At 41.2% G+C, this 27825-nt stretch overlaps 2 protein-coding genes across 8 annotated transcripts in view; one reads left to right on the top strand and one right to left on the bottom strand.

The window, feature by feature from the left end:
- The window catches only part of TMEM164 (transmembrane protein 164), a 102756-nt gene extending 96023 nt beyond the window's left edge, over positions 1 to 6733 (top strand). Inside the window, exons 6-7 of the mRNA XM_038415192.2 lie at positions 639 to 739; positions 1096 to 6733. Of these exons, the coding sequence (XP_038271120.1) occupies positions 639 to 739; positions 1096 to 1299 (305 nt within the window). The 3' untranslated portion in view covers positions 1300 to 6733. The remainder of the gene's footprint in view (positions 1 to 638; positions 740 to 1095) is intronic.
- Positions 636 to 27825, bottom strand: part of AMMECR1 (AMMECR nuclear protein 1) — a 111916-nt gene continuing 84726 nt past the window's right edge. For 4 of the 7 annotated variants that reach the window (XM_038415188.2, XM_038415187.2, XM_043492215.1 and 1 more), the window contains one exon: positions 13929 to 16434. In XM_038415188.2, coding sequence (XP_038271116.1) covers positions 16320 to 16434 — 115 coding nt within the window. In that variant the 3' untranslated portion in view covers positions 13929 to 16319. Of the gene's footprint in view, positions 2152 to 2411; positions 2913 to 13928; positions 16435 to 25189; positions 27778 to 27825 lie in introns of those variants that run through there. The other 3 variants (XR_006274182.1, XM_043492214.1, XM_038415186.2) reach the window with 3 other exon arrangements.

The raw sequence follows: 27825 nt of genomic DNA, 5'->3' as shown, positions 1-27825 counted from the left end.
GAGTTGACAGAGGAACTGAACTGCAGCACAAATCTTTGGCTTCAGGTGAGAACAAGTTCTAATAAAATGTGAAGCAAGGGAATGGGACCCCACCATAAATCCTTCCTTCCTCTGGGCCATCCAAGGGGAAGTTTGTCCCCAGGATTTGGTAGCTGTCAGCTCAAAATCCAAACCTGCTGGAAGGAATGCTACAATTTGGGTGTGCAGGGTTGATCTAGGAGAGTTGTTCGTTTTTGAACATCAGTGAGAGAGTGTTGTAAGTACTTGCATCCATATTCACTCTGCAGAATGAGCTGTGTATAGTGATAACACCTGCTTCCGATGGGTGTAATGCTTGAATATCTTGACTGAAGCACCTCTGAAAATCAGACTATATATTTATGGAGTAAAATTAACACTCCCTGTTTGTTTCAGTGGAAAACAAGCAGGATTAGTGAGAGTTAATGTCTTGTATAGTGTTTAATGCTAAAATTAAAATACATCTAGCCCCAAACACTGGATCAGAAGGAGGGAAAAGATATTTCAGGTGAAAAATAAGAGTCTCTCAAGTATTCACGATCATGAAAGTTAGTTACTAGGTGGAATTATAGTAATTCAGTTAAATATTAATACTTTTTTTCTTTTTTTTTTTTTTAAAGGTATCTACACAGCAGAGCCACTGTCCAATTTCTGGTGGGCTCTGTTATCCACTGGGATGATGTTTGTCTATCATTTTAGCATCTTACAGATTCTGGGACTGGTAAGTGACTACTCAAAAGTAAACATTTGGGCCAAAGTTTCAAAGTGTTTAAGTGCTGGGGAAATTATGTTTTCAAATTGGGCAATTGCACATGCTAATTGCTACTTATTCACACAAATACATTTTACCATGCCTAAATTAGACATGCAGTTGCATACACATTAAGTGCACAACTGCTTGCCTTACTTCTGAAAAGCTGACCATGTACTGAATAAATAGGTGAGTGAGAGTTGCCAACATATTAACTTGATTACTTTGATTTTTAGGGGAGTTAAGAAATCCCCATTTTAGGTTTCTGAGTCAATACAGCACAATATAAGATTGATTTATAAACTTGTTATTGTACCTTTCCCCAGGTCACGGAAGTGAATTTGAACAACATGTTATGCCCAGCCATCTCGGATCCTTTCTATGGGCCCTGGTATCGAATCTGGGCATCTGGACATCAGACTATCATGACTATGGCTCATGGAAAACTTGTAATATTGTTCTACAGTGCTGTCCCTGTCTTTAAATATAGTATGGATTTGCTTAGACTCCCATCTAAGAAAATAGACTGAAATTTCTCCCTGGGAAGTAACATTTACAGGAAGCGAAGGTACCTGTATTCATATTGGAGAAGAAAGAGGAGAATGAAAGGACAGTGTGTTAGTGTGTTGTCTGCTTCCCCTCCCCACCTTCCCCCCATCAATGTTTCTTGCCTCAAAAGATCTCTACAATAGAGTGAGGATTTTCTTCTTTCAACTGCTGTTTTTCACTGCCCGTAGCCAATGGCAAAATTAGTGGCCTTATTCTGGGAGAAGTTGGTGTTTCTTACATATTTTATGCAGATTACAGTGGAACCTCCCTATCCCACACTATATAATTACCCCAGAAAATGGCAGGCTCTGCCTGCATCCCAGCAAAGAGAATGGCAGTACAGTCCCCTTATCAAGACTTCATTATTGTTTGCTATGTATCCTTCAGTACATTTACTGATTGCATTATAAAGTATAAGAAAAAGTTGAATTACTACTCTAACCAAAAATGAACCAAGCACAGTTTGTAATGCATCATCCTGGCTTAACTTTCATTATTTGAATTTTGCAAATTGGTGAAGCAATATGCCAGGGGTCTCCCAGTTATTTGTGTGAATTAGTGAGGTTCTATTGCACTACTTTAAGCTGGTTGAAGATAATGGGGAACAAAAAAAAAATTCAAAATTTTTTTAATTTATTTTTTTAAATTGGACTACTTCTTTCTCAGTGGCTATGGATCTTCACCTGTGTGGTTTGAGCCCAGCATAGTAACAGCTCTGAGGTTTCTCTGACTTGAATTCATGAAAAACCATCAGGTTGAAATAATTGTTTTAAAAAATCAAGCAGGGTGTAAATTGTGATGGGTGATGTTTCATCTCGTCCTTCAAGTTGCCCCTGAACAGAAAGAAATATGAATTAAAGGGACACTGTCAACTTGGTTTAGACTGAGAAAACAAGTTACAAAACCCCACGTGAAGAATTTTAAATTTCATTTCATGCTTTTAAAAAATTCCTGCCCTGTGTTCTGTATTGAACAGACATTAGTTCAGTATGTAGGGAAACGAAGAGAAACTGCTATTCTGGTTTCTCTCTCTAAGGGTCTATACACCGTATGCAGTGATTTAAACTAAATCAGTGCAATTCTAGTCTAGTGGCAGTTATATCAGAGTAAAGGTATGTATACCAGAATAGCTTGTTTCATTTGCTAGTATAACAAGCTGTACTGCTAGAAACACCTGTATGCTGGTATAACTGCCTCCACAGTAGGGTACTGCACTGATTTAACTAAACTTATTGCAAAAACTGCATGCAGAGATTCAGAAAGAACAACCAGGGAAAAAGCAAATTCAATGTATCCATTTACTTCAAGTTTAACAATGTTCATTATTAAGACATTATAGTGTGCAGGCAAGTGGAAAGGGGGAAATCTTGACAGTGTTCCTTTTAATTTTTGAAATCTGAGTTCATGTTGGTTGTATTTCAGAGCTACATCACAGGAATTTGCTGCAAAAAGTGATTTTTAGTGTTTGTGTTGCATTGGCATAGCTGTAATAGTATACAGAGCCACCATACCTCTCCCTTCAGCTGAGTCGCCCTGCGATCATGTTCTGAAGTTAAGATGCAGCCATTTATACCTCAAGGAGAGAGCTCATTGCCCAGAAAGCTTATCAGTTACACACTTGCATTGTTTTTTATTTTTACAAAGGCAGATTTTGATGGGGGAGAGGGAACACAAATGACTTCTCTAAATAGTTTCACTCCATTTAATTAAATATATGTATTTACAGCTGCATTCAGGAGTATCCTGTCAATTGGTATTCTAATTTGTAAACCCTTTTCTGGACACACTCTGTACCTGGTGGCATATATTAAATATGATTAATAACCTATGCTGCCATAATTTGATAAAAAGGCAGATTTACTCATTGCACAGTTGTGATCAATTTAAATTCCTGTTACCCAGAAATGCATGTTACTGCTCCCTTCAGTCTCCAGCAGGAGTTCGCCTTCGAGAGCTAAGCCCTTGATACTCGCAATGAATATCTGTTTACAGTGTGGCTCTCAGGCCCTGATCCTGCAAGCACTTAAGCACGTTTAACTTCACTCATCAGAACAGCCTCACTGCTACTCCTGTATGTAAAATAAGCACATCTTGCTGAAGCATCTGCAGGAGTGGGGGGAAAGCACCAATGTTAACAAAGGTGTTCATATTGCTAGATATTAAGCAGTTTCCCCTGCTTGAATATACGTTATCTCATAGGAACAGTTGAACTAAATCATACAGCACTTCCTCCTATCCCCTAAGCTTGTATGAAGTTTATTTTGGTTTATTTATCTAGCTAGCAGTCCTTTAGCAAAATGCCCTAGGCCAGACACCACTGCTGTAACTACAATGAAGTGCATTTAGAAAGAGACCATTGTTGTTTCCAAAGGCTGCAGTTGGCCCATCCTTTCAACACTAGCACTATTGCTTGGATTTAAGTCTTTTGATTCTTGCCTTTTTCTAACCCATGTTTTTAAAATGTCGTGGCTACTGACAGATTTTGACAGCTCCATTCAGAATAGCAACAACCTCCCAGGTATAAAGTCGTGCTGTATTTTTGAAAATACAGCACTTCCTGCCTAAGTTGTGTGCTTCAGGGCATCTAGTAAGTACGGCTACAGCTCTTTTAGGCTACCACTAGCCTCCGAAGATCAAATAATGAGGCTAATGGGGAATTTCCAATGTGTGGCTCAAGGGGTACCACCTCCATGGCAGGGTATTTACTTGAAGTGATGAATTTCTAGCTCTTTTGGCTGGTTTAAAAATGTAAGAGCAGGAATGGCAACTTTGAGACAATTTAGTTAAAAGTTGGGGAAGCCCCTAAAGCAGTTCCTAAAATCCGACTCTCATTCCTCAGCTGATCTCTTCTTACGACAGACCCAGTCTGTAAGGTGCAGCAGAAAGGTGGGGATTGATCCATTCATAGGATGTTGGTTTGGATGATAGTGGGCTACTCAGAAACTGGGCAACTTATTAAAACATCCTACGGGACGGTTACATCACTTCTATGGTGGAAGATTTATTTTTCTCCTATTGAATGGGTGGGTTTTACAAGCACTTATAATAGAGACGATGTTCCTTGGTTGGCTTCTGTTTATACTGGAAATGAAGAGATGAAGCCAGGTAGCCAGAAAGCATGAAAAGGAGAGGAAAGCACAAGGTGAGTAACTAGTCGGTGTGGAAGGGATAGCTTGCCTCTGGCCATCTGAGTTGCCTGAGACAGATCACTTTGTCTTCCACTAGTACATGTGTGACAAGTCATCCCCACTACCAGGAAGAAATCACTCATGGTGCTGACAGGTAACATTTCACCCGGAGAAGGTTTATTCTCCATAGTATTCAGAACTCCAGTGACAGGAAAATAATTTGTGGTCTTTAATATTATTGTTTTTCCATTTTTAAGCAGATGACTTGTCAGGTGGGAGCCTGAATATTGTGGTTTATTTTAATAAAACAGGAGAGGGGAGGGAAGCCTAGAAAGGAGAGAGAGACTCATAGAAGTGTGGGACAGGAAGGGATCTCCATAGGTCATTTAATCCAGTCTCCTGCACTGAGGCAGGGCTAATAGACCATCCCTGACAGATGTGACTGGCTAGGCTTTGTGCCAATGGAATCAATCCCAAACTAAACCAAACTCTGTTTATCAAGTGCATCCTTATTTTGGGAGTGTGTCCCCCTCAGTGGAGAACTTTGTGTATGTTGAGGGTAAAATTGTGTCTTTAAAAGCTAGCTCCAACTATTTAGCAACATGGTGCTCTGACCAATGGAGTTGGCCTTTCTGAGCACACCAAACTCTGCCGTCATCTCCTCTCTACTCTATAGGAGGCGCTGTTAGTAGCTACAGTTACCTTCTTAATTTATCACACAGTTTGTTTATGCTCAGGCTGAGAAGCATGAACTAAAAATGGTAACTCTTCTGCCCCCATGTAATGTTGGGCAGCAGCCAGTGCGTGGTAATGGATTTTGGTACCAAGGCTTTCAGTAGTCTAAGACATAGCTAGTGCTATTTTTCAAAGGTTTAGACACACCTCTGCAGTGTTTTACCATTAATCTGTTTTTGTCCATCTTCTGCTTTAAACACATTGGACTTTAAACACCAAAGATAAATTTGCATCTTGTTTCTCTCATCAGGTGGAGATTAACAGCTCTTAGTCATGTTCAGAAAAAAAAAATTTTTTTTCTTCTGAACATGTCCAATATACATATAAATAAATGGATGTAAGGCCATAGCCCCCAAATACACCCTAGACGTGGTATGAGTTTGACTTCTTAGTGCTTGACAAATGCTGCTTGTAGGCAAAGCGCTTTGCTGAAGCTGGGAGACATGAGCAGTCAGTTCAGTTGTGCACTTTATGGTTTTAAAGTACCTCAGTGTAGATGTATTCCCCTCTCTCTGTAGCCTCAATCAGGGTTTTGATATTTCTGTATATTTGATAACTGAATGTTTTGTAAAAACCTAAGTGTCTTTCCCTTTCAGAAACGGCTATTTGCAGTTAAGTACTTGATTCTGTGTCCCAAGTCTCGTCTATAAATCACAGGCATTGGTTTCCTAGGCATTTGTAACTACATGAGGGAAAAAAATATAGATGTGCATTTTTTCTTGTTGCAGTTATTTGCAATTGCATTTTTTGTTTTACTAGGTGAATTTTTCACAATTTTATTTTAAAAGACGGGGGATAAAGGGAGGCTGCAGCATACATTGGGAAAGTTAGTCATCCTAGTTTTAACAAGATAAGCATCTGGTATTAGTCCATAAGCAGAAATGCTGCAGGTATGTTTGTAAAGACAAAAACAACTACTTTCTGTGTTTTATGCTAATTACAGTGACAAGATCCATAACAAACAGTTCTTTTGTGATGTTGTGCTCAAGGTGATATTGCTGTAACTCTGTTTTTCTGCTTAGTGTTGTTTAGTTAAAGCCGAGCTGTTTTTAAAATGGCTTTATTTTTCTTGAGGGTCACTTTTATACCTTTTTTATTTTTGCATTTATTCTGAGTCATAGTTCTCTCAATGCAGCAAGTAGAGTGGTGAGTGCACCCACAACGCTGTTGACAGCCATGCTCTGCCAGGAATCTGGAATTGCTACATGCACTGAGCTGAGACACAAGGCTGTCTTTGGAAACTTGCAGTTCCAATTATCCCACCCTTGGTTCCAATCACCATATTATCCCGGGCAGGGACAGGGACCAATGTGGGCACTCAGCTGCCATCTCTGCTGTTAGTTCAAAGTAATTTGTAAAAGTGTTCTAAATTTTGTAACCTTTTTAATGTGCTAAAACTTGGTTATCAGGTAACATTTTCAGATAAGGGGTATATTTGTGTACTTGGTTTTTTGTATTTTGGTCTGTTTTTGTTGGTCCCTAACTGAGATCCTGCTCATTGGGCAATTAGTTGTTAAATCTTTAATTAAAGGAATAAATACCTTCTTGTGTGTGGGAGCAGTTTTGTCATCATTTTAGCTATGCAGGTCCTGAGCCTACCTGAACAATCTTGTTGCCTGATTATAACCAATCATCTTCCACTACATCCCTTCCTACACTAGAGCACAAAGGAGAGAGATGAAACCACACATATGTACTCCTTCCTCTCTATTCACTGGTTAAACCTCCCCTACCCACAAGTGGTGGGTAGAAGGTACAGGTGGCAGCAGATACTTTCAAACCTTTACCCATGAAGAAAATGCTTTTTAAAACTTTGTATATGTCTTGTTAGTTACACTCTACCTACCTCAACACCCTCTCTATTGAAGGGATAGAGCATTCTTCCTAATTTTCTGTACTGTCATGCCAGTATTTCACAGTAGTCTCGGAAGAATTACAAGGTATGGAACAGAATATTCACTGGTTTCAACCTAAAACAATCTTTTGGACCTTTTATTCTGCACTATTTGCACATTTTGTCACTGCTGCTCAGCTGCAGTGGACAGGTAAGTCCTAACTTTCAGTTAGTCATTACAGATGACATTGAGCCCTAATTAGCAGGTTTTTATTTAAAAAAAATCCCCACACTTCATGAGTGCTATGATCAACTACACTTCAGACCAACAATGGTTTGATTGCAAAAGCTGTTTAGCATCTTTACTTCAATCCCATGAACAGTATCATTATGACAGGCTACTATATAACTTGCAAATGGTGTTCATGGAAAAGGAAAGTGACAAATCATGCACATGTAATATTAAACAGTATATAGAGGCCATGAGCTGTGGGTTTCATCCAGTCAAGGAGCAGAATCAATACTATGTCTTGGGATGACCAGTCACAAGGTGTGAAGACTGAAACCATTGGCGCTAATAACTTGAAAGCATAGCTCAAGCCACCAGAGTAGATTTCTACCTCTGTGAATGAGAGGCAAACTAATTTACTAAGCTGGAAGTCTGAATAATAACTTGGACAAGGGGCTAAATTAATCAAATTGATCCCTACCAATAGGTGACATAGCTATAATTGTCAATCAATTGTATTGTTTATATTTGTTTTAATAGCAAATGTTTGTCAATTTTAATCTGTCACCCAAGAACCATAGCCTTAGCTCACAGTACCACAGATTTTTTAAAAAGCAAGTTGATTCATAGACTGGAGCAGTGATCAAGGTATGGGGATTTGTTCATTGGTAGGTATAGCCACCCATGAGTCCATCACACTTTGGGAATGCACCATGCTCCATTTGGGAATATTACCATGGGGAAAAGGAGAGTGGCTCTCTACTTGAATACTGCAGGATAGAAAAGCGTACATACTTCACTAATACTACTTTGTAAACATGCCTTTATGCAGGTGACAAAATCTGATAAATGTCAAGATGGAAGCTTTAGTCAGGTATGTTAAGGATGGGGTTGATTGCCAGAGCATTACCTATATATATGGGTGGCAGAACGAGGGGAAAATACTTACTATTCTGCATGTATTGAGTGATTTTTTACTTTAGCAACAGCAATCAAAACAAGTCAATTCCTGTTTGTTAGTGATGAAGTGAATGTGTAAAGGCTTTTTTTTTTTTTTTACCACTGACTACTTTCCCTAAACTGCCTGTGCCCAGATCACTATCACTCCATTACTTCCCCAAGACACACCTATGCCCCCCGCCAGAGAGGAAATTTCTAAGAAATTTTTTTCTTTTCCAGCTAAAGGGTACCTCCAAAGCCTTCCTGTAGAATGTCAAGATGTAAAACTAATAATCCTTTCCCCAACTCCTAGCAAACAGTTTTAAGGTACAATTCAGACTGTAAATTTATCCTTCATAGAAATAAAGTATTAAAAACAGATTTGCTGCTTGATGCTATTAGTCACAATTTTGAAAGTACTACAGTGATGTCAAAAAGGTAAAATTTACTTATCTAATTTTTCATTCTCTGAAATTGGCACCTGATGTTCTGTGATCCATTACAACTGGGTTATTTCTCCTAGTCTTCCAAGTGCAAGAAGCGTCTTCGTTTTAAAACTCTCTAGCTGTACAATAAGAAAAGGAGTACTTGTGGCACCTTAAAGACTAACAAATTTATTAGAGCATAAGCTTTCGTGAGCTACAGCTCACTTCATCGGATGCATTTGGTGGAAAAAACAGAGGAGAGATTTATATACACACACACAGAGAACATGAAACAATGGGTTTATCATACACACTGTAAGGAGAGTGATCACTTAAGATCACTTAAGTGATCACTCTCCTTACAGTGTGTATGATAAACCCATTGTTTCATGTTCTCTGTGTGTGTGTATATAAATCTCTCCTCTGTTTTTTCCACCAAATGCATCCGATGAAGTGAGCTGTAGCTCACGAAAGCTTATGCTCTAATAAATTTGTTAGTCTTTAAGGTGCCACAAGTACTCCTTTTCTTTTTGCGAATACAGACTAACACGGCTGCTACTCTGATAGCTGTACAATGTACAGCCAACAGGTGGCGCTGTTCAGAGAACTGTAACTCCCCAAAGTTAGAAGACAAACTATACATTCTGATTATTAAACATAAAATATTAGTATTTCCAGGCAGGAGACTGTATCTACTTACTTTTTTAGATAAAGAGTGGAAATGAAGACTTGTGGCAAAGTCAGATCCCAATTTGAGTGAATCTCAAGATTTGTCCCTCTCTGAAGGAATACTCGGGGAGGGGAAAAAAGGAAGGATTGAGAGTTCCTCTTCAACTGGAATTTAATGCAAAATTGGACATTTTGGATGGGGTCTCATGGAGCCCACTTAGAAGGAAAAATTACAGAATATGTAAATTTTACTTTTCTGCCTTGTGGGCAGGCAGTGCTCTGGGCCCTACAACTGGGATCTCCAAAAATGGGGAGAAACCTTAAACCATCAAGAAAATTGAATCCCATGATATACAGACGCTCCCTGACTTACGCAATCGTTTTGTTCTGGAAAGCCTTGCGTAACTCGAATTTTGCATAAATCGGAAACGTATACCTGAACGATATGCAAAAAACCCCAAAGACTCCTATTTCTATCTTACGCAAATTTGCACTTACGGAAAAAGTTCCATAAGTCGGGTCTTGCATAACCCGGGGAGCGTCTGTATGGAATACAGTGAAGGGAACATTATCTGGGGTATTAGTGTAGATGTCTAGCCCAATAGCTTGTCTTTACAAAGCCACCTATTGACATACATGCAAAAGCTACACAAACAAGCCCAAATTTTCACATTTGGGCACCTAAATCCACAGAAAACACCTAAATAAGAGTGATCTGATTGGCAAGGATTCTGAGCACACTGTTCTCAATGGATTTGGTTCTTAATTTTAGTCACCCAAATTTGGGGTCAAGGATTTTTGGGGAAAAAAATGCATTGTCTCCCCAAAACTGCCAAATCCCATCTGATACATAGGAGGGGCAGCATCATTTTTACATGAACTGTATAAATGAAAGGAATTAAATTCATGGGGTAACTGGAATTTTAAGTATTCACAACTGCATGCACTCACCCTTGCTGTGGAATGTGGTCAAAGTTGTACTTTGTACTACCACAATGTGAAACAAACCAGTTGAGGACTTAAGCAAGACTAATAACACTGCAAGTAATCTATTTTGAAATGATGTGGGGAAAGAAAATGAATTTACACTGATCACTATCTAAACCCTCAGGGATAGTGTAGATCAGGGGTCGGCAACCTTTCAGAAGTGGTGGGCCAAGTCTTCACTTTTAAGGTTTCGTGTGCCAGTAATACATTTTAATATTTTTTAGAAGGTCTCTCTCTATAAATCTATATATTATATAACTAAACTATTGTCATATGTAAAGTAAACAAGGTTTTCAAAATGTTTAAGAAGCTTCATTTAAAATTAAATTAAAATGCTGATCTTACGCCGCCGGCCCACTCAGCCCGCTGCCAGTCTGGGGTTTTGTTCACCTAGGCCGGCAGCAGGCAGAGTGGGGCCTGCAGCTCAGCCCACTGCTGGTCTGGGGTTCTGTTTGCTGGCTCCTGCCAGCCAGGGTGCCGGATGCTGGTCCCAGATCCTGACCCTGCCCACATACAGTGAGTATCTACCTTCTCTCTGGTTCTAGCCCATTCTCTTCCTCTCTCTGCACTGAGCACAGGGCTGGGGGTGAAGGAGCAGGCTGTGGATTGGGGTGCAGGGTTTGGCCAGGAGCTAGAATGAGGGAGGGGGCTCAGGGTTGGGGCAGGAGGTTTGGGTTTGGAGTGCTTACCTGGGCAGCTCCCATTTGGTGCGAGGGGGGCAGGTGGTGCTGGAGTCGGGGCAAAGGGGGGCTGGGTATGTGTAGGGAGGGCTGGGGTTGTGGGGGAGGGTGCAAGAGTCAGGGCTGGGGTTGCTCCCAGCCCCCTGCCCTGAGCAACTCATAGTAGAGGGCTGTAGGGGCTATGCCCTGATTCCACCTTCCTTCCCCAAGACCCTGTCCCCACCTAGTCTCCCCCTCCTCCCCAGAGCGCTGTGGCTCCAGTTCTCCCCCTTCTGCGCAAGGGCCATCAGCAGATCAGCGGCAGGAAGGGAGAGGAGGAGGGGCAGAAACCCAGCACATTGGGGAAGAGAGCTAGTCTGCTCTGCAGGAGCAGCTGGCAGGACCAAGCTTCTTCAACCAGTGGGGGCAGGCAGAGACGAGTGGGCTGGATTTTTAATGGCATGCTGTGGCCTGGGTTCGGCAGCGGGCTGAGCATGCCATCTTTGGCAGATGTGCCATAGGTTGCCGATCCCTGGTGTAGATAATACTTAGTCCTGCCATGAGTGCAGGGGACTGGACTAGATGACCTATTGCGGTCCCTTCCAATCCTACAGTTCTACTTTAGGTGGAATTTATGGTGTTTGTTACATACTCAATACTCTGTGTATTCATTTCCTGAGTTTTATACTGTTTTGTCACATCTCCCAAATATGTACTATATGAAATATAAATGATAGCAGCAGTTGAGACTGGTTTTGCAACAAAAAGGCTCTGTATAAAAGACCAGACCCCCTCCCCCATCCTGGATTTGATTTAAAAGTGACTGAAGTCAATGGAAGTGGCATACACTCAGTAAATCGAGCTCTGAAAGAACTGAAGTGTTACATGTTAGGCAGGGTGACATCACTTCTCAGTTAGATTCTCAATTTCTCTTTGCCACAGAAATACCAAGTGGTTCATGCCCAATTTATTGCTCTAGCTGGGAAAATGATCAGACTGACTTCATTTAAATCAAAATGTACCTCCAAATTCCTTTTTGAAACTCACTTTTTTGAACATTTGAAACTGAGCTGGCCACACAATTTAGCAAAGAAAGATGAAAACAGGAAATGGTGATTCTTTTTCCTTATTTTATTGGGTAAATGATTTAAAAGGTAAGAACAATAGTGTTAAAACTACTACAATATCTTTCCACAGCCATATCAAACAGACCCACAGATAACCTTCTATATATATATAAATTTTTTTGCTTTTTCCTCATTTTTACCTTTTTAAGCCATACTCATATTAAAATGCCCATTTCAACAGTTTCTTCACACTAATAGCAACTAAATGTTGGAAGGGAGGATCTAGTTATAATGGAAGGGGGTTCAGGTAATCTGTGATATTATTGTAATCAATAATCAAGTTACTAAAAAGGAAGGAAAAATAGGGGCCCTGTAAGCTACTCCAGGTAGCTCAAAGCCCGTAACAAGTGTCACCATTGCATTCTAGATAACTCATTATGCTGGTGAACAATTCCAAGTAATTTTTGTCATAACATATAAAACACTAAAATAACTTAGAAACTAGATCCAAATATTTTGAAAAGAATCAACTTTGATATACAAAAACAGTCATAAGTTGTTACAAAAGTTTCAAACAAAAGTTTGTCTTCTCAGTGCGTTTATGTACCAGCGCAGTTACTGGATCCAGAGCAAAGAAAGAGGTTTTTATTTTTTTCTTTAACAGTAATAAAAAACAAGGAGAACATATCTTTGTATATAAAGAATCATTGCTGGTCATAAGAATAAATGTAACCAGAAACCCTTAAATCTGAGAGGCACACTTTGGGTTTCTATATTTATTTTTAACATAAAAGGAAAGTCACCAGTTTATTTAAATGAAGGAGGTACTCAGACTCCTCAAATAAACTTAATTCCATTAACATCACTAGCAAAAATCAGTTAGAAACTGTACAAAAATAAAAAAGTTACCCTTTAACCCTGCAGGGATTTTGTAAGGACTGGAAGGCAGGCTTTAGGAGCAGCATGTGTGCATGGCTGGAGGCTTCTTTGGTTCGATCTAACACACACAAGAGATGTAACCTACTCCAGGCAACAGTTTGAAAAACCCGCACATTTGAAGACAAAGAGGTCAGTATACAAATGTCAGGGTGTGCTACATCAATTGCCCTCATGAACTTCATACACCAGGTCAAAACTCACTACTGTGCCCTCCACCTGCTGTGTCTAGCACTGTGGTGGAGGTGGGGGAAGTCAGTGCGATAGCACAATCTGGGGCAGAAGGAAGGCCACTTGAAGCATGACTGAGCAACACTTAGAGGGGCTTGCTGTCTAACTCAGATAATAGCACATGGATCTGAGGAAGAGACTTTAAAGTGACAATTAAAGCCTTTTAAAATGGAATAAAGCAAACTGATTAGTGTTTCTCTAAAGCTAAAATGTTAACATAAACAGTGAAAGTACCCAATATAAAAATATTTCCACTGAACTATATCTAAAAGGCTATTAGTGTAGTTAAATAAGAACATTCGTGAAACTGATTTCACACGCTATTCTTGATGAGGTTTAGAAAAACAGACCTATTCTGTCCCAGGGCATGTCTGAGTGACATACATGCAAGTTTATTCAAATATACCCATAAGTATATAAGAAACATAATCAACAGCATTCTCGGCACTCACATATCGAGGAGATAGGTGCCCCAGAAACATAGTAGATAGATTTGATTATTCTAAGCATGAAAAACCAGTGTATTTCTACATACCTCATATAAAACTGACTGACCCATATATCTGTAACAGTTTTTTAATGAATGACACAAGACACTGGTCCAGCAGGGCCTGGGCATTAATTGATTTTAAAGCACACCTTTACAATTTGTATAACACTCTTTGAACTATTCTTTTTAAGCAACAGCTACTGAAAGATAGACAAAAATTCATTGTGCATTATGCTGTGTACAAAAAGGAGACAAAACTATCCTTTTTTTTTCCCCCCAAGCCATGATGGGAAGTATTGCTGACCTTGTCCTTCAAAACCTGCAGGATTGTTTATTTCATCAGTATATCATTATTACACTGGTAAGAAATTCTGTATAACATCTGCATATATTGAAGATTTTTAAAAAATCTGATATGATTTTAGAGTCCGCATGACCAGTCACGTGACCTGCTCAAGGTTGATTAGCACCTTTAAATACATATATATTTTTATATATAATCTTTTTTTAAAAAACTTCTAACAATGAGCTCATACAGAAGCATGAGCATGCTGTAACGAGATGATGGGGTAAATGACCTTTCTTTTCTTTCTTTCTTTTTTTTTTTTTTTGCAGCAGACAATATTATTCAGCTTGTGCTCAGTTTCCCTATAAGGGCAAGAAAAAAAACCTTTCAATCAAGTAGCCACTTGTTTACAGTTTCCACTTAAAAGCTAATCCACTTTAAAATGTTCCTCAAGTAGAAACAAGACAATAGAATCATCCAAAATATCCTCTATATAAACATCTATTGATTTTTGCAGTGTCCGCTTCGCATATCTCTTGGCTACTGAATTTTCAGGCCCTTTTGTTTGCTTATAAATTAAGGCATCACAACTGAAAGTGTTAACATTTGGACATCAAATGCTGTGGATGAAGGAATACCGAAGACCTTCTATTTTAAAACTAACCAGCAAAACCTGCCTCATATTACAGGTGAGCAGTAACAATTTACCCAATTATCTTTTAAAATATGAAAGTTTTAGAATTATCAACTAGCAATCTGCCATTTGCTACAGCAAAAGTATTATTAGCGCCATCTTTTTTCTCTTATCTGTTTAGAATACATATTTTGTTTCATACGCACACATCCATTATTTTAAATATTTGGGGATTTCTGCTTAATGTATTTTACTCATCCGCATGTAGAGGGTCTTTTTCTATGATGCATGGGGTATATTATCCCCTTGAATAGGCAATAAACTACTACTGGTGCTAGTGGGAGTTCTAGAGCCACATGAAGCAAGGAGAGAATAGGCCCCAAAATGTTCAGGTCTTCCTACTGTACCACACATACCTTTTATAAATCCCATCTCCATTACTACAGCTGTAACAAAAAAAACAATTCTGACCAATACACTAAATGAATTTCTACCTCTTCTTAGTGCAGAAATGTTACCAGAACTATTTCACAGTTCTTACAACTTTCCAGGACTGTTCCTGTAATAGATGAAGCCAATCTGAAATCATGACATATTTGTCCTGTGCTCTTTCTCCAACACCCACCCTGTTTTTTAAAACAAGAGTTAATTGTTATCTGGCTAATCATGACCTAATACAACTTAGGAAACCCACAACTAAAAAGAAAGAATAATATGAGGAGAGAAGAGAAATTTTTTCACAATTTGCTTGCTCAAAAGAATCCCAGTTTAAAACTTAATTGACACCAGATCAGTAGAGAATTGAGCGTGGTTTGCTAAGCTGTCTGGTGTTTTTAATATTCTTCCTATGATTTTTATGTAACTATATTTATGTCCTAGTCAAAAGGCACAAATCTAAATCCATTTCTTCCTAATGTAACATTGCCTCTTCACCAACCATTACTAAAACAAAAGTGACTCCTACTTCGAGAACATCAGAACAACGTCTCTTCTGTGCATTACAAACACTGTTTTGGTGTCTCATCCTGAGAAGGGCAGAATACCCTCGATTCCCATATAATGGAATACGAGTTGAGGGCACTTAGTACCCTGCTGGATCAGGCACTTTAGTCTGTAATCAATTAGACCAACCGATCCTGAAATACTTCCTATCATCAGTGCCTCTTCCACTAGGTACAACAGCTTCTCTTCATCTGAAATATTGCCCTTCAAATTCTATCTGTAAGTACTGGATCTGAAGCTCATGTATTTAACTACATGAAGTAAAGAGCCTTTACTACAGTGGTGGGAATGTATGCTTAATACCTGAATCTCTGATATGTTTCATTCCCTGTTACAACTATTAATGCAACAGCAACAAATGTCTTACTCAAAAAAAGGATATCCCTAATTGTAACCCTCAAACATTAGTCTTCCTTCCATCCACAGGCACAGAAAACCTTGATTGATATAATTCAATGTTAATGTAGTATAAATTTCAAATTTTATAAAAAAAAAACACAAGGGTTATATATGCTGCAAAAAAACCCCGCAGTGACTCAATAAAAAAAGAATTATGGGATCTTTGTAATAATGCAGTTTTCTCACCCGTTGCCACGATGAACTTGACCAACCAAGGAGAAGCGTCAACATGGCAACGGAAACTATCATCATAAAATGGTACAGTAATAGAGATAGCTAGACCAGGAAGGGGCAGGGTCTCCTGGGAAGAGGTCTGCAGAGAGGTCCAGTGACTGGTCATGTGGCTCAGTGTCAGGAATAATGGTTGTATGGTGGAAGGGGGTGCCCAATGCCATTTTGGAAGTGATGATGCTGACGATGGGCAAGGTACTCTGTGTAGCTCATGGTCATCTTCTCACTACGGTACCTAAAAATGGGCGAAGAAAAAAGTCTCAAAGGATTTTTAAAGGAAACCATTAGAAATACTAAAGTTAGGCTTGGAAGGATTAGATTTAATCAGTAAACATAAACTTCACTGTACACACACAAACCGACAAAAAATATTTCCACTGATTAAAAACAAATGTACAGAGTGGCAACATAATATGCTGCTTGAGAACTTAAAGTAATATCCTTAAATCAAACTCTATATATTTTGATGTGATGTTGACAATTTGTATTTTAATTAAAAAAGCTTTACTACTTGAATCTGTGTCTACTGTCATTAAATAATTGTCTGCACTACCCCATAATATCCCACTACTGTGAAAATGTAAATCGATAAAAATGCTTAAAAACAAACATGGATATTATCCACCAAAATTACAAACAATCAAATAAAAATCCAATTCTGCAAGTCCTAACTGAGGTTATGGCATAGTCGTGTGCTTTCCAAAAACAGAGATTTCATCATTTTGTTATTAGGGAGTCAGACTCTAATCTCAGTTTCACTGATGTAAACCCAGAGTAACTCCATGGATTTCACTGGGGTCACTTTGGATTGCTTTATTTCAGTTTCATTAAAGCACCTATCTGGGTGACTTTTTACAACTGAATATATACAATAGTATAAATATCTTCAGAAGGTGTTGCCCATCAATAGTAGCTGTCCAAGGAGGTGGTGGTAAAGCTACACCAGTTTGTACCAGAGTTACTCCATATCCTTAACCAACTCACCCCACAAAGTCAGAGAAGATGCAAGAACCACATATGGCCCAAAATCCACATGGCCTCCTTTCACATAACATCTTTAGTTGTAAATGCCCACAGTCTGGACCTAATTATGCTTCTATACGGGTGCCAATACAAAATAACTCCATGGAAGTCAAAATGGAGTTACTCACCTTTTTGTACCAAAGCCTGGTATACACCTAAAAGTTAGGTTGACATAGTTATGTTGAGTATCAGAGGGGTAGCCGGGTTAGTCTGTATCCACAAAAACAATGAGAAGTCTGGTGGCACCTTAAAGACTAACAGATTTATTTGGGCATAAGCTTTCATGGGTAGAAAACCTGAAGTGGGTTTTTACCCACGAAAGCTTATGCCCAAATAAATCTATTAGTCTTTAAGGTGCCAATGGACTCCTTGTTTTTATAGCTATGTCTGTCAAAGGTGTGAAAAATTCCTGCCCCTCAGAGCTGTAGCTCTGCCAACTTAATCCCTAGGCACAGCTAGGTTGACAGAAGAATGCTTCCATTGATCTAGCAACCATTCCTCAGGGAGGCGGCATTCCTGCAGTGAGTGAAAAACCCCTTCTGTCACTGCAGGAGGCATCTCCCCTATTGTGACGTAGCTGTGGTGCTGAACCTGTGCCACTGCAGCACCCATCATGTGGACATGGCCCACGTATAACAAAAAAGAATCTGGCTCCTGATAGATTCTTTTTAAACTCTCTTCATAAAAAAAATTAATAAAGTTTACCAACAAAACTGCAAACTGCTGCCACATTTACACTTATGCTGTACTATAAAATTGGGAATTGTGCATTTATGTTGAGACTATTCCTTGCGCTCTATTGCCACAAACTGATTTGAAAGACCAAAAATATAAGGGAAGCACGAATATACTTGACACGATAGTGTTTGTTAGTGATGGATGTATTCATCAAATGGCTTCCGGCCTTGGCTGAAAGATAGGTTGTACGTCTCCTCAGTTTGATGTGAATGAAGTGTGGCACTTACTATGTTGTGAGGATCTTAAAGGGGTTATGGCTTCTGGTCTCTGGGTAAACTGATCTTTGAATGAAATCCCCTTCCACTCTGAAAATAAACCATCAATTTGGCAGCTAATGAAGTTACTTGAATGTGTGTCAAAGCAGGCCAAGGGCAGTCTGTCTGAAACTAGAATCACATCTGCTTGTTTAACCAGATGGAAAAACAAAATGCTACTGCTATCCTTATCCTGCTCCTAAACCACTTTTTAGACATTCCCTGTGAGAGAAGAGAGAATTAAAGTTAATGCCAATACTAGAACTCAAAGGATAGCTGGAGCTATCGCCATCACTCTGAAGTGGGGATCAGGAGCAATGGACCAGTTTTGGTCTATTTCAAGGGTTCTCAAACTTCAATGCACCATGACCCCCTTCTATCTACAGAATTACTACACAGTCGTAGGAGTGGGGAGCCAAAGCCTAAGCCCCACCGCCCTGAGTGAGGGAGGGGACGGAGGTGCGGGGAAAGCCAAATTCCAAGGGCTTCAGCCCCAGCTATGGGCCCTGTAACCTGAGCCCCGTCACCCAGGGCTGAAACCCTTGGGCTTTGGCTCCACATGGTGGGGCTCAGGCCTCGGCTTCGGCCGCAGCCCTGGCCCCCAGCAAGGCTAATGCCAATCCTGGTGACCCCATTAAAACAGTTTTAGAACTGCTGGTCTATTTAAAACTTTTTTCACCCTTGACTTCTGGAGTAGAGAGAGAATTTATGCCTCCTGCCCGAATTCTCTCAATATTCTAGGAGGGAAAGGGGGCAGCAGGAGCCGCACGACAACACAATTATTTCAATACAAAAAGCAACTGGAGCTGTGTTTCAAGATATCTTATCTGACAAGAAGTGTTTAATGTTTCACAGATGCCAGTAGGAGTTATTTGAATTGTTAAACTAACACAACTAGTGGAATACTGGAAAAAAAGGAACAGTCCTCTAAATACATATTTTTGACTACTTACTTCACTAATGAGGGCCAATAATTCTCCACTGGTTTGGGTGCTATAGCTGTAAACAACACACTCAAGCTGGAGGTGTTATTTCCAGCTCAAGTAGATGTACGTGTGCTAGGTTTGAACACACTAAAAATGGAAGCGTACTTGCAGCAGCATGGGCAGTGAGATGGGTTAGCCACCTTGAGTACAATCATTTCCCTGTAAGTCTTATTCTCTGAAAACAGTAGGAGACTAATATTCCTAGGTTCTTGTGACTTGTGGAAACTCCTATATCAAAACTCTGATACTATTAACTCTAGCAGCAGGGGTCTCTCCTACCATCTCCAGTTAGTTCTTTTCTAAGCAAAAGGTAAAAAGTTACAGAATTGAAAAAATAAAGCAGTTACATTTTCTATACTTGGAAATTGAGTTTGGTTCTGCAAAGACTAGCTCTTCCCCTTGAACCTCAGGACTGAATAATTTTCTCTATTTGTATTATTCACAATGTTCAAGTTGACCAGGAGAATTCTGGATCACGAGTTGTCAGTGAGCCACAAACACTGTATTTTTCAATGACAGCATCCCCACTCACACTCAAAACACTTATTTTTCACAGATCACAATATCATTCTGCCTTCCTCCTCTCTGAATCACAGTAGCCTAACTTGGTGGGCTACAGCACTGAGTATTTATCTTAAGAGAACATAGCTCTTCAGAAAATCTCAGTCTTTGTTTTTCACCACGGTAAGAAGGCAGCTTCTATAGAGCTAGGTGATTAAGGTATACATTTAATAAATTTATCTCCTCCACCAGAAGCTGGAGATCACTCAGTCAAAGTTGGTGGCTACCTTTGAATGGACAAATCTCATACATTCTATGATAAGATCTGCAAGACCACAGTGTCTTTTCATCAGACAGATAGATGCCCACTGTCTTTATATGGAGATGGCTTTTGGGCCCTACGGTTGCTACCACATCAATAATTTAGTGCCTTATCCAAATTTATTGTTTAAATGAAAGGATACTCTGTGATTTCCCCCCTCCCTGGGGGTGGTGATTGGGGAATCTGTCTAGTACAAGTTATGAATTCTGGTTGATTTGTGGAGTTATGAAATATTACTATGAAAACTGCTGTTATCAAGAATACCGATATAGATTAGATATATGTGGATCCTTCACTTCAGACAGAACCTGCAGTGAGTACACACTAGGCAAGAGACAATGGGGCATACTTAATATTAATGATCATGCTCTGATCACACAAAAGTTATGCTAAAGAATGGATGCATCCTAGGGGAAAACCAGCTTTACCCATCATCTGAGGGTGCAGCTGTGTGGGGAAGGAAAGTTACCAACCACAAAACAAACAGCAACAGAGAGAGCCAGACAGGAAGAGGGAGCACTGGACAGAAGAAAGCAAAGTCACAAGCTGGGGGAAGGAAACTTCATGAGGGAAAAGCTACCCTATATGTAACAGCTTGCCCTGCCTGCCTTCCTGGATACAGATGGCCTCCAAGGACTCCCAAGAGACAGAGACAAACACCTACAAGATCTCTATCAAGCATTCTTAAAACTACAATACCCACCTCCTGAAGTGAAAAAATAGACTGACAGAGCCAGAAGAGTACCCAAAAGTCATCTACTACAGGACAGGCCCAACAAAGAAAATAACACAATGCTACTAGCCATCACCTTCAGCCCCCAACAAAAACCTCGCCAACGCATCATCAAGGATCTACAACCTATCCTGAAAAATGATCCCTCACTCTCACAGATCTTGGGAGACAGACCAGTACAGCAAATACTCTCCAGCAACCACACAACAAAAACGCTATCCCAGTAACCTATCCTTGCAACAAAGCCCGATGCCAACTCTGTCCACATATTTATTCAAGTGACACGATCATAGGACCTAATCACATTAGCCACGCCATCAGGGGCTGGTTCACCTGCACATCTACCAATGTGATATATGCCATCATGTGCCAGCAAAGCCTCTCTGCCAGGTACATTGGCCAAACTGGACAGTCTCTATGTAAAAGAATAAATGGACACAAATCTGACATCAGGAATCATAACATCCAAAAACCGGTAGGAGAACACTTCAACCTCTCTTTTCACTCAGTAAAAGACTTAAGGGTGGCAATTTTGCAACAGAAAAGCTTCAAAAACAGACTCCAACGACAAACTGCTGAACTTGAATTAATATGCAAACTAGATACCATTAACTTGGGTTTGAATAGAGACTGGGCGTGGCTGGGTCATTACACATATTGAATCTATTTTCCCATGTTAAATATCGTCACACCTTCTTGTCAACTGTCTAAATGGACCATCTTGATTATCATTACAAAAGTTTTTTTCTCCTGCTGATAATAGCTCATCTTAATTGATTAGCCTCTTACAGTTTGTATGTCAACTTGCACCTTGTGTGTGTGTGTGTGTGTGTGTGTGTACACACATCATTTTACTATATGTTCCATTCTATGAAGTGGACTGTAGCCCATGAAAGATTATGCTCTAATAAATTTGTTAGGCTCTAAGGTGCCACAAGTACTCCTGTTCTTTTTGCAGATACAGACTAACATGGCTGCTACTCTGAAATCAAGAGACAGGTGATCTAACAAGGCGCATTGTATTTAGGATGTTAGTTATGATCTATAGGATCTGACTCTCTTTTGCTTTATATGATTAAGTAAAAGAGTAATTATATGTTAGGCTTGTGAAGCATTTAGCACAGACGCTTTGCACAAAAAATGGTTGTTAACCTTCCATAACTATAGCTTTTCATATGCTGCATATGTCCTTTGCACTGTAGGTCTGCATGTGCCCTGAGCACAGTCGCTGGAAATTTTCCCCTTAGTGGTACCCAAAGGGTGTCACATGCCTTAGTGCCGGTATAAAGTGTCCAATCGACCCCTCAGTTCCTTCTTTCCAGAAAACTCTGGATGTAGAGGGGCAGGAGGGCAGGTCATGGAATGGACTCGCACAAAACATCCTGAACAACAACAGTTACAGAAGGTTAGTAACTGTTTTTAATTCTTTGTGTGATTGCATATGTGCATTCCACTCTAGGTGACTCGCAAACAGTTGAATAGGTGGAGGAATCTGAGTTCATGGACATGCTGACTGCAGAACAATTTGCCCAAATTTGGCATAAATCTCTGGTCTGTTGAGTGATTGCGTAATGGGAGGAGAACGTGTGCACTGATGACCAGTTCACTGCTTTACAAATATCGTGAACAGAGATCTGCGCTAGGAAAGACAGATAGGTCATTTGAAAAAAATGGATCGGTTATCCACCCAGGGTTGGAAAGTTGATATTGCTGCAAGGTGAACCTTGAAAGAGGCGATAGCTTAGACTTGCTGCTTCAGGTGCAATAGATATTCAAGTATTTCTTATAAAGATGACTCCATGTTGCAACGCCCACTTTGAAAGGTAAGTAGTCCTGGTGGAGGGCTTTCTACTACCTGACAGGATCTGACAAACTTGCTCTGAGCAAGCCTGCTCACTGGGATTTAGCCATGAAGCTTCCAGGCTGATAGATGCAGGAAGCTCAGATTTGAGTGGAACAGAGACTGTGGTCCTGAGAGATCAGGTCCGGGGTAACGGAAGCAGGACCATGCTAGGGCTATCATAATGGCCTGGTCTTGGTCCCGCTTGATCTTTAGCGGTATTCTATGCATGAGCAGGATGGGGGGAAAGCATAGTAAATATGTCCCGTCCACAGTAGCGGAAAGGTTTCTGTGATAGAATCCGGAGTGTGGCCTTGTAGGGAGCAGAATTGGGGACCCCTTCTGTTGTATTTGATTGCAAACAGGTCTATGTGGGGCATCCCCCATTGCTGGAATACGTCCCTCAACACATCCAGGTGAAGGGACCACTCTTGGTGACTGGAGAAAGACCTGCTGAGGCAATCTGCCAGCTCATTTTGTGTTCCTGGACAAGAGAGGCAAGAGCAAGCTCCTCCTTGCCCGGTGAGATAAAACATGGCTGCAGTGTTGACCATGAAAACAAAGAAGTTTCTGCCCATAATGTGGGGCATGAAGGTCTGACAGGCCAGGTGAACTGCTGTGAATTCCCTGACATTGATGTGGAGTAAAGTTCCTCCGGAGACCAAAGGACTCGAGTTCTGAGGGGCCCTAGATGAGCTCCCCACACTACTGCTGACATTGAGACCAATGTCATTGCCGGTTGAGGGTGTATAAAGAGAATGCTCACACAAACGGCGAGCGGATCGAACCACCAATTGAGGGAGACGAGAACCCCAAGATGTACTGTGAGTAGAGTGTCCAGATGGTGGTGGTTTGGTGAGTACTCCATGTCTGGAGAAGCTTGAGGTGCCTTGCATGTTGTACCACATAAGTACATGTGACCTAACAGTCTCATGCAATTTTGGGCTATTGTGATTGGATGACCTCTTAGGTGTGTTATCAGGGATGTGCTAGACTGGAAACATCCTTCTGGGAGGTAGGCCCTGACCTGAGTAGAGTTGAACACTGCTCCAGTGAACTCTATCCTTTGTGCCAGAGTGAGGGTAGACTGCTCTACATTTATCAGAAGGCTTAGGGACTTGAACACTACCTGAGCCCTGGACCAGCTCTTGTCTAGTCAGTCATCTAGATAAGGGTAGCCCTGCACCCTTAAACTTCCTCAGGAAGACTGCCACTATTGCCATACATTTTGTGAATACCCATGGAGCTGCAGACAGGCTGAATGGGAGGACCATGAACTGGTAGTACAAGTGGTTCACTACGAATCTGAGGAACCTTGTGTGTCCTTGGTGTATGGATATATAAATAGGCATCTCTTTAATGGAGGATGGCGTACCAATCCCTGGGATTCAGAAAGGGAATAATTGTTGAGCTGACACAGGTCTAAAATCAGTCAGACCTCCCTTGGCTTTTTGGATTAGAAAATAATGGGGGTAGAACCCCTTCTCTCAAATTCTGCAGAACCCCTTCCACAGCTCCCACCTGAAGCAAAGATTGAACCTCTGGGGCCAGAAGCTCTTTGTGAGAGGGGTCACCGAAGAGCGGGAAGGAGGGAGAGTGGCAAAGAGGGGCAGAAATAAACTGGAGGGTGAATCACACTTCCACTGTGCTCAACACCCAAAGGTCCATGGTGATACAGGACCACACGCTGAGCAAGTGGGAAAGGCTAAAGGCAGTTTGTAAACAAAGGAGAAACAGGGTCTGGCACAGAAGTGTAGAACAGAAAGGGACCTCAAGAAGTCTTCTGGTCCAGTCCCGTGCACTCAAAGCAGGACTAAGTATTCTCTAGACCATCCCTGACAGGTGTTTGTCTAATCTGCTCTTAAAAATCTCCAATGGTGGAGATTCCACAACCTCCCTAGGTAATTTATTCCAGTGTTTAACTATGCTGACAGTTAGGAAGCTTTTCCTAATGTCCAACCTAAACTGCTCTTGCTGCAATTTAAGCACAGTACTGAATGGGCTGTTGGGGCATACAGTGTTTCCTTGAAGACGCTGATGTGTACAGTTCAAGGGACTTAAGGGTTCCCCTGCAGTCTTGTAATCCATGAAGCTTCAAAAAGTACATCCTGCAGCATTTGCTGGACCTCCTGTGGGAGTCCCAAGGACAGTAATCAAGAACTCCTGCTCATGTCCCCTGTCAAAACCATGGACCTGGCTGCCGAGCCAGCCACATCCAAAGCGTCTGGCAACGAGACACTTGCCACTGATTTTCCCTTGTCCACCAGTGAGGAGTATTCTTGACTAACCTCTTATGGGACCAAGTCCTTGAACTTCTGCATGAAGTCCAACATGTTAAAATCATACCTGCCCAGCAGCGCTTGGTGGTCTACAATTTTGAGTTGTAACCCCCCAGTAGAATAAATTTTCCTACCAAACAAATCCAGTTTCTTTGAGTTCTCTGATTTTGGGATTGCACCTTGATAAAGGTGACCAGATAGAAAGTGTGAAAAATTGGGATGGGGGGAGGGGGGGAAATAGGTGCCTATATAAGAAAAAGACTCAAATATCGGGACTGTCCCTATAAAATTGGGACATCTGGTCACCCTACACAATGATGATCCTGTCTTATTCTCTCATTGGCAGCGGATACGAGCAGGGATCCTATGGTGGGAGGGAGGGAAAGATGGGTGTACAAGCGTTCCATAATCCTGGGAAGGAGCAAAGTATTTTTGCTCGGGGGGGGAAGTGATGCAGGGGTCTATAATGGCCTCACTGAGGGGCACGGCTATGTCTGACGGTCCTGCAGCAGCTAAAATGTCAAGTAGGCTATGGGAGGACTCCTTCACTACCTTCACCTGTATGTGCAGATTTAAGGCGACCCTCTTCAACAAGTCTTGGTGAGCCTTATAGTCATCTGGGGGAGGTGATACGCCCACCCCTGAGACTGCCTTGTCAGTAGAGGAGGAGGCCAGCATCAGCTGTGGATACTCTTTCTTCCTTTGTGCCTCCTGTTAAGCCAGCTTCTGTAGTTTGTACTGGGCTTGGTACAGAAGTCCAGACCAGGTGCTGCCAGATGAGATGGTGGTGCCCTTCCTTCTGGGGCCACAGAATAGGAGCACCTGGAATATGCCCTGGAAACTGGGGGAAACCCCCACAGATTCCAAAAGGGCCACTGGACAGACATAGGTCCTCAGTGACTTCCTGGCCATGCACTCGATGGTAACTCTGTGCCTGGGCAGCAGCAAATGACTCCAGCATAGTGTTGGTTCTGCTCTGTGTTGCAGATGTAGACACTCATCTGGTACTGGACTCGAAGGTGCCTGTGTAAGTGCCAGAATCAACTGTGCCGACTTCTGCAGTACTGAGCCAGAGGAGTGACCTGGTTTAGATCTAACTCTACTCTGGTCCCCATGCCTGGCCATCTTCATTGGTGATTGGTGCCAGGACTCGGGTATGGCAGGAGAAGCACTCCTTACCAACGCTGAGTCACTCGGTGCAGAGACTTACCAACCTGGCTCAGATGGAGTTCCATGAGCAAAAACTCAGTGCGGTTCCATGAGCAAAAACTTCAGTCTGGCCTCCCGATCCTTCTTTGTGCAAGGTTTAAAGTCTCTGCAGATTTGGCAATGGTCCCCACCATGAACTTCACCTAGGCGCTTGCAACTTGAGTGCGGGTAGGTCAGGAGCATAGCCTTGTTGCAGGAGGTGAGGGCTCAAAGCCCGGTGACCGAGGCATGCCTCAGCACCAGACAACGGACAAAAACTCTGCTAAATCACCAAGTTACAGAACTTCACTAAAACTAATTACAACTAATTATATAAATATAAGAAAAAGAAGACCACTGAGAGAGCCTGCCAAAGCAAGGTCACTGGAACTGCTATCCATCACAGGCGGTAAGAAGGAACTGAGGAAGTGTGGGGTCAGTTGGGTGATTTATATTATATTGCACTATAGGTGCATGGCATCAGAGGGCACTTGAGCTGCCCTGATGGGTACCACTGAGGAAAAAATTTCTGGTGACTGCTCAGGGCGCTTGCAGACTTACGGTGGAATGCACATGTGCAATCACTCAAACAGGAACTACAGTTCCTCAAGAGAAAACTAAACTGTAATCAGAAACTTCATTCCTTTAGGATGAAGTTCTAGGAGAGGGTGTGTTTAAGTACGGGGGAGTCTGAAGGGTCAGCACAGCACTCACGGGCTAAGCAGCTTGACAGCGGGTTCCTGCTTTCAGAAGAGGGTGCCAGAAAAAAGGTTAGGATTTCAACAGTAGCCTAGGGAACTGAGAACTGGAGCAGTGGCTGGACTTCATTCAGGCTCCAGAGGCTTAAAACACACAAGAGATGCAGAGACACAGAAAGTTTCCCTTCATAACAGTCCAGTGGGTAGCCAGCAAAGGAGCACATGGCCAGATCTGTGATACTGGGATTTTACATCTACTTTGGATTGTCACACATGAAAATAAAGGACAGACATTTTGTCCTGCCTGTTAGTTTCTTTTCTCCTAGTTTCAGTACTTGGGGTGATATACATGGGACAAGTATTCCTACATCTCTCTCTCTCATGTTGCTATATTGAAATAAATGAAAAAGAGTGGCTGCCTACAAAAAGATGAGGGAAGTAATTTTATATTTAGCAGTTACTATACTGGTATCACTGTTGGAGTAATGACATCTGGAGCTTTCTATAGAGGACTGGCTTTTGTTATGAATCTCAGTGACAAGTCTGGTTCTACCGCTACCTGCATGCAGAAGGGAGAATCTAAATAGAAATGACACACACAAACTAGGAGAAAAGAGAATTAAAACCCAAACCTGTCTTTCCTTTTAAAGTGTCTAAGATACTTCATAACACATTTTTAATCTATGGGGACATTCCAAAATTAAATTAAGTGTTTGGTAGGAGGCAGGGAATTTCATGCAGTTTTAGTAGAGAAACAGGTTCCGTAACACAGACAGACCAAATTTGACTTTTCCTCAAAGACTGAGTCTGAGCAATAATGCTTTGTATAATATATTGGCCTAGTGTGGGTGATCATGACTTTCTGTAGTGGCTGTTCTCGGCAACCATGGCTCAGATGGAGGTCTCGGCAACCTGATATTTAGTTCAGTGCTATAGGTGGCCTACGCTTTGGTGCTGAAGATCCTAAGTTCTGTTCCTTCTAATGTATGAAGGTGGATGGTTACCACGGGGCTACCCTGAAAATTTGAGAGAAAAAGAAATCAGTGGCTTGCTAAGGATGCATA

Source organism: Dermochelys coriacea, chromosome 9 (assembly GCF_009764565.3).
Source record: "Dermochelys coriacea isolate rDerCor1 chromosome 9, rDerCor1.pri.v4, whole genome shotgun sequence".
NCBI classification, from domain to species: Eukaryota; Metazoa; Chordata; order Testudines; family Dermochelyidae; genus Dermochelys; species Dermochelys coriacea.
The sequence above is the reverse complement of the archived record's forward strand: the minus strand, read 5'-3'. Positions and strand labels throughout refer to the sequence as shown.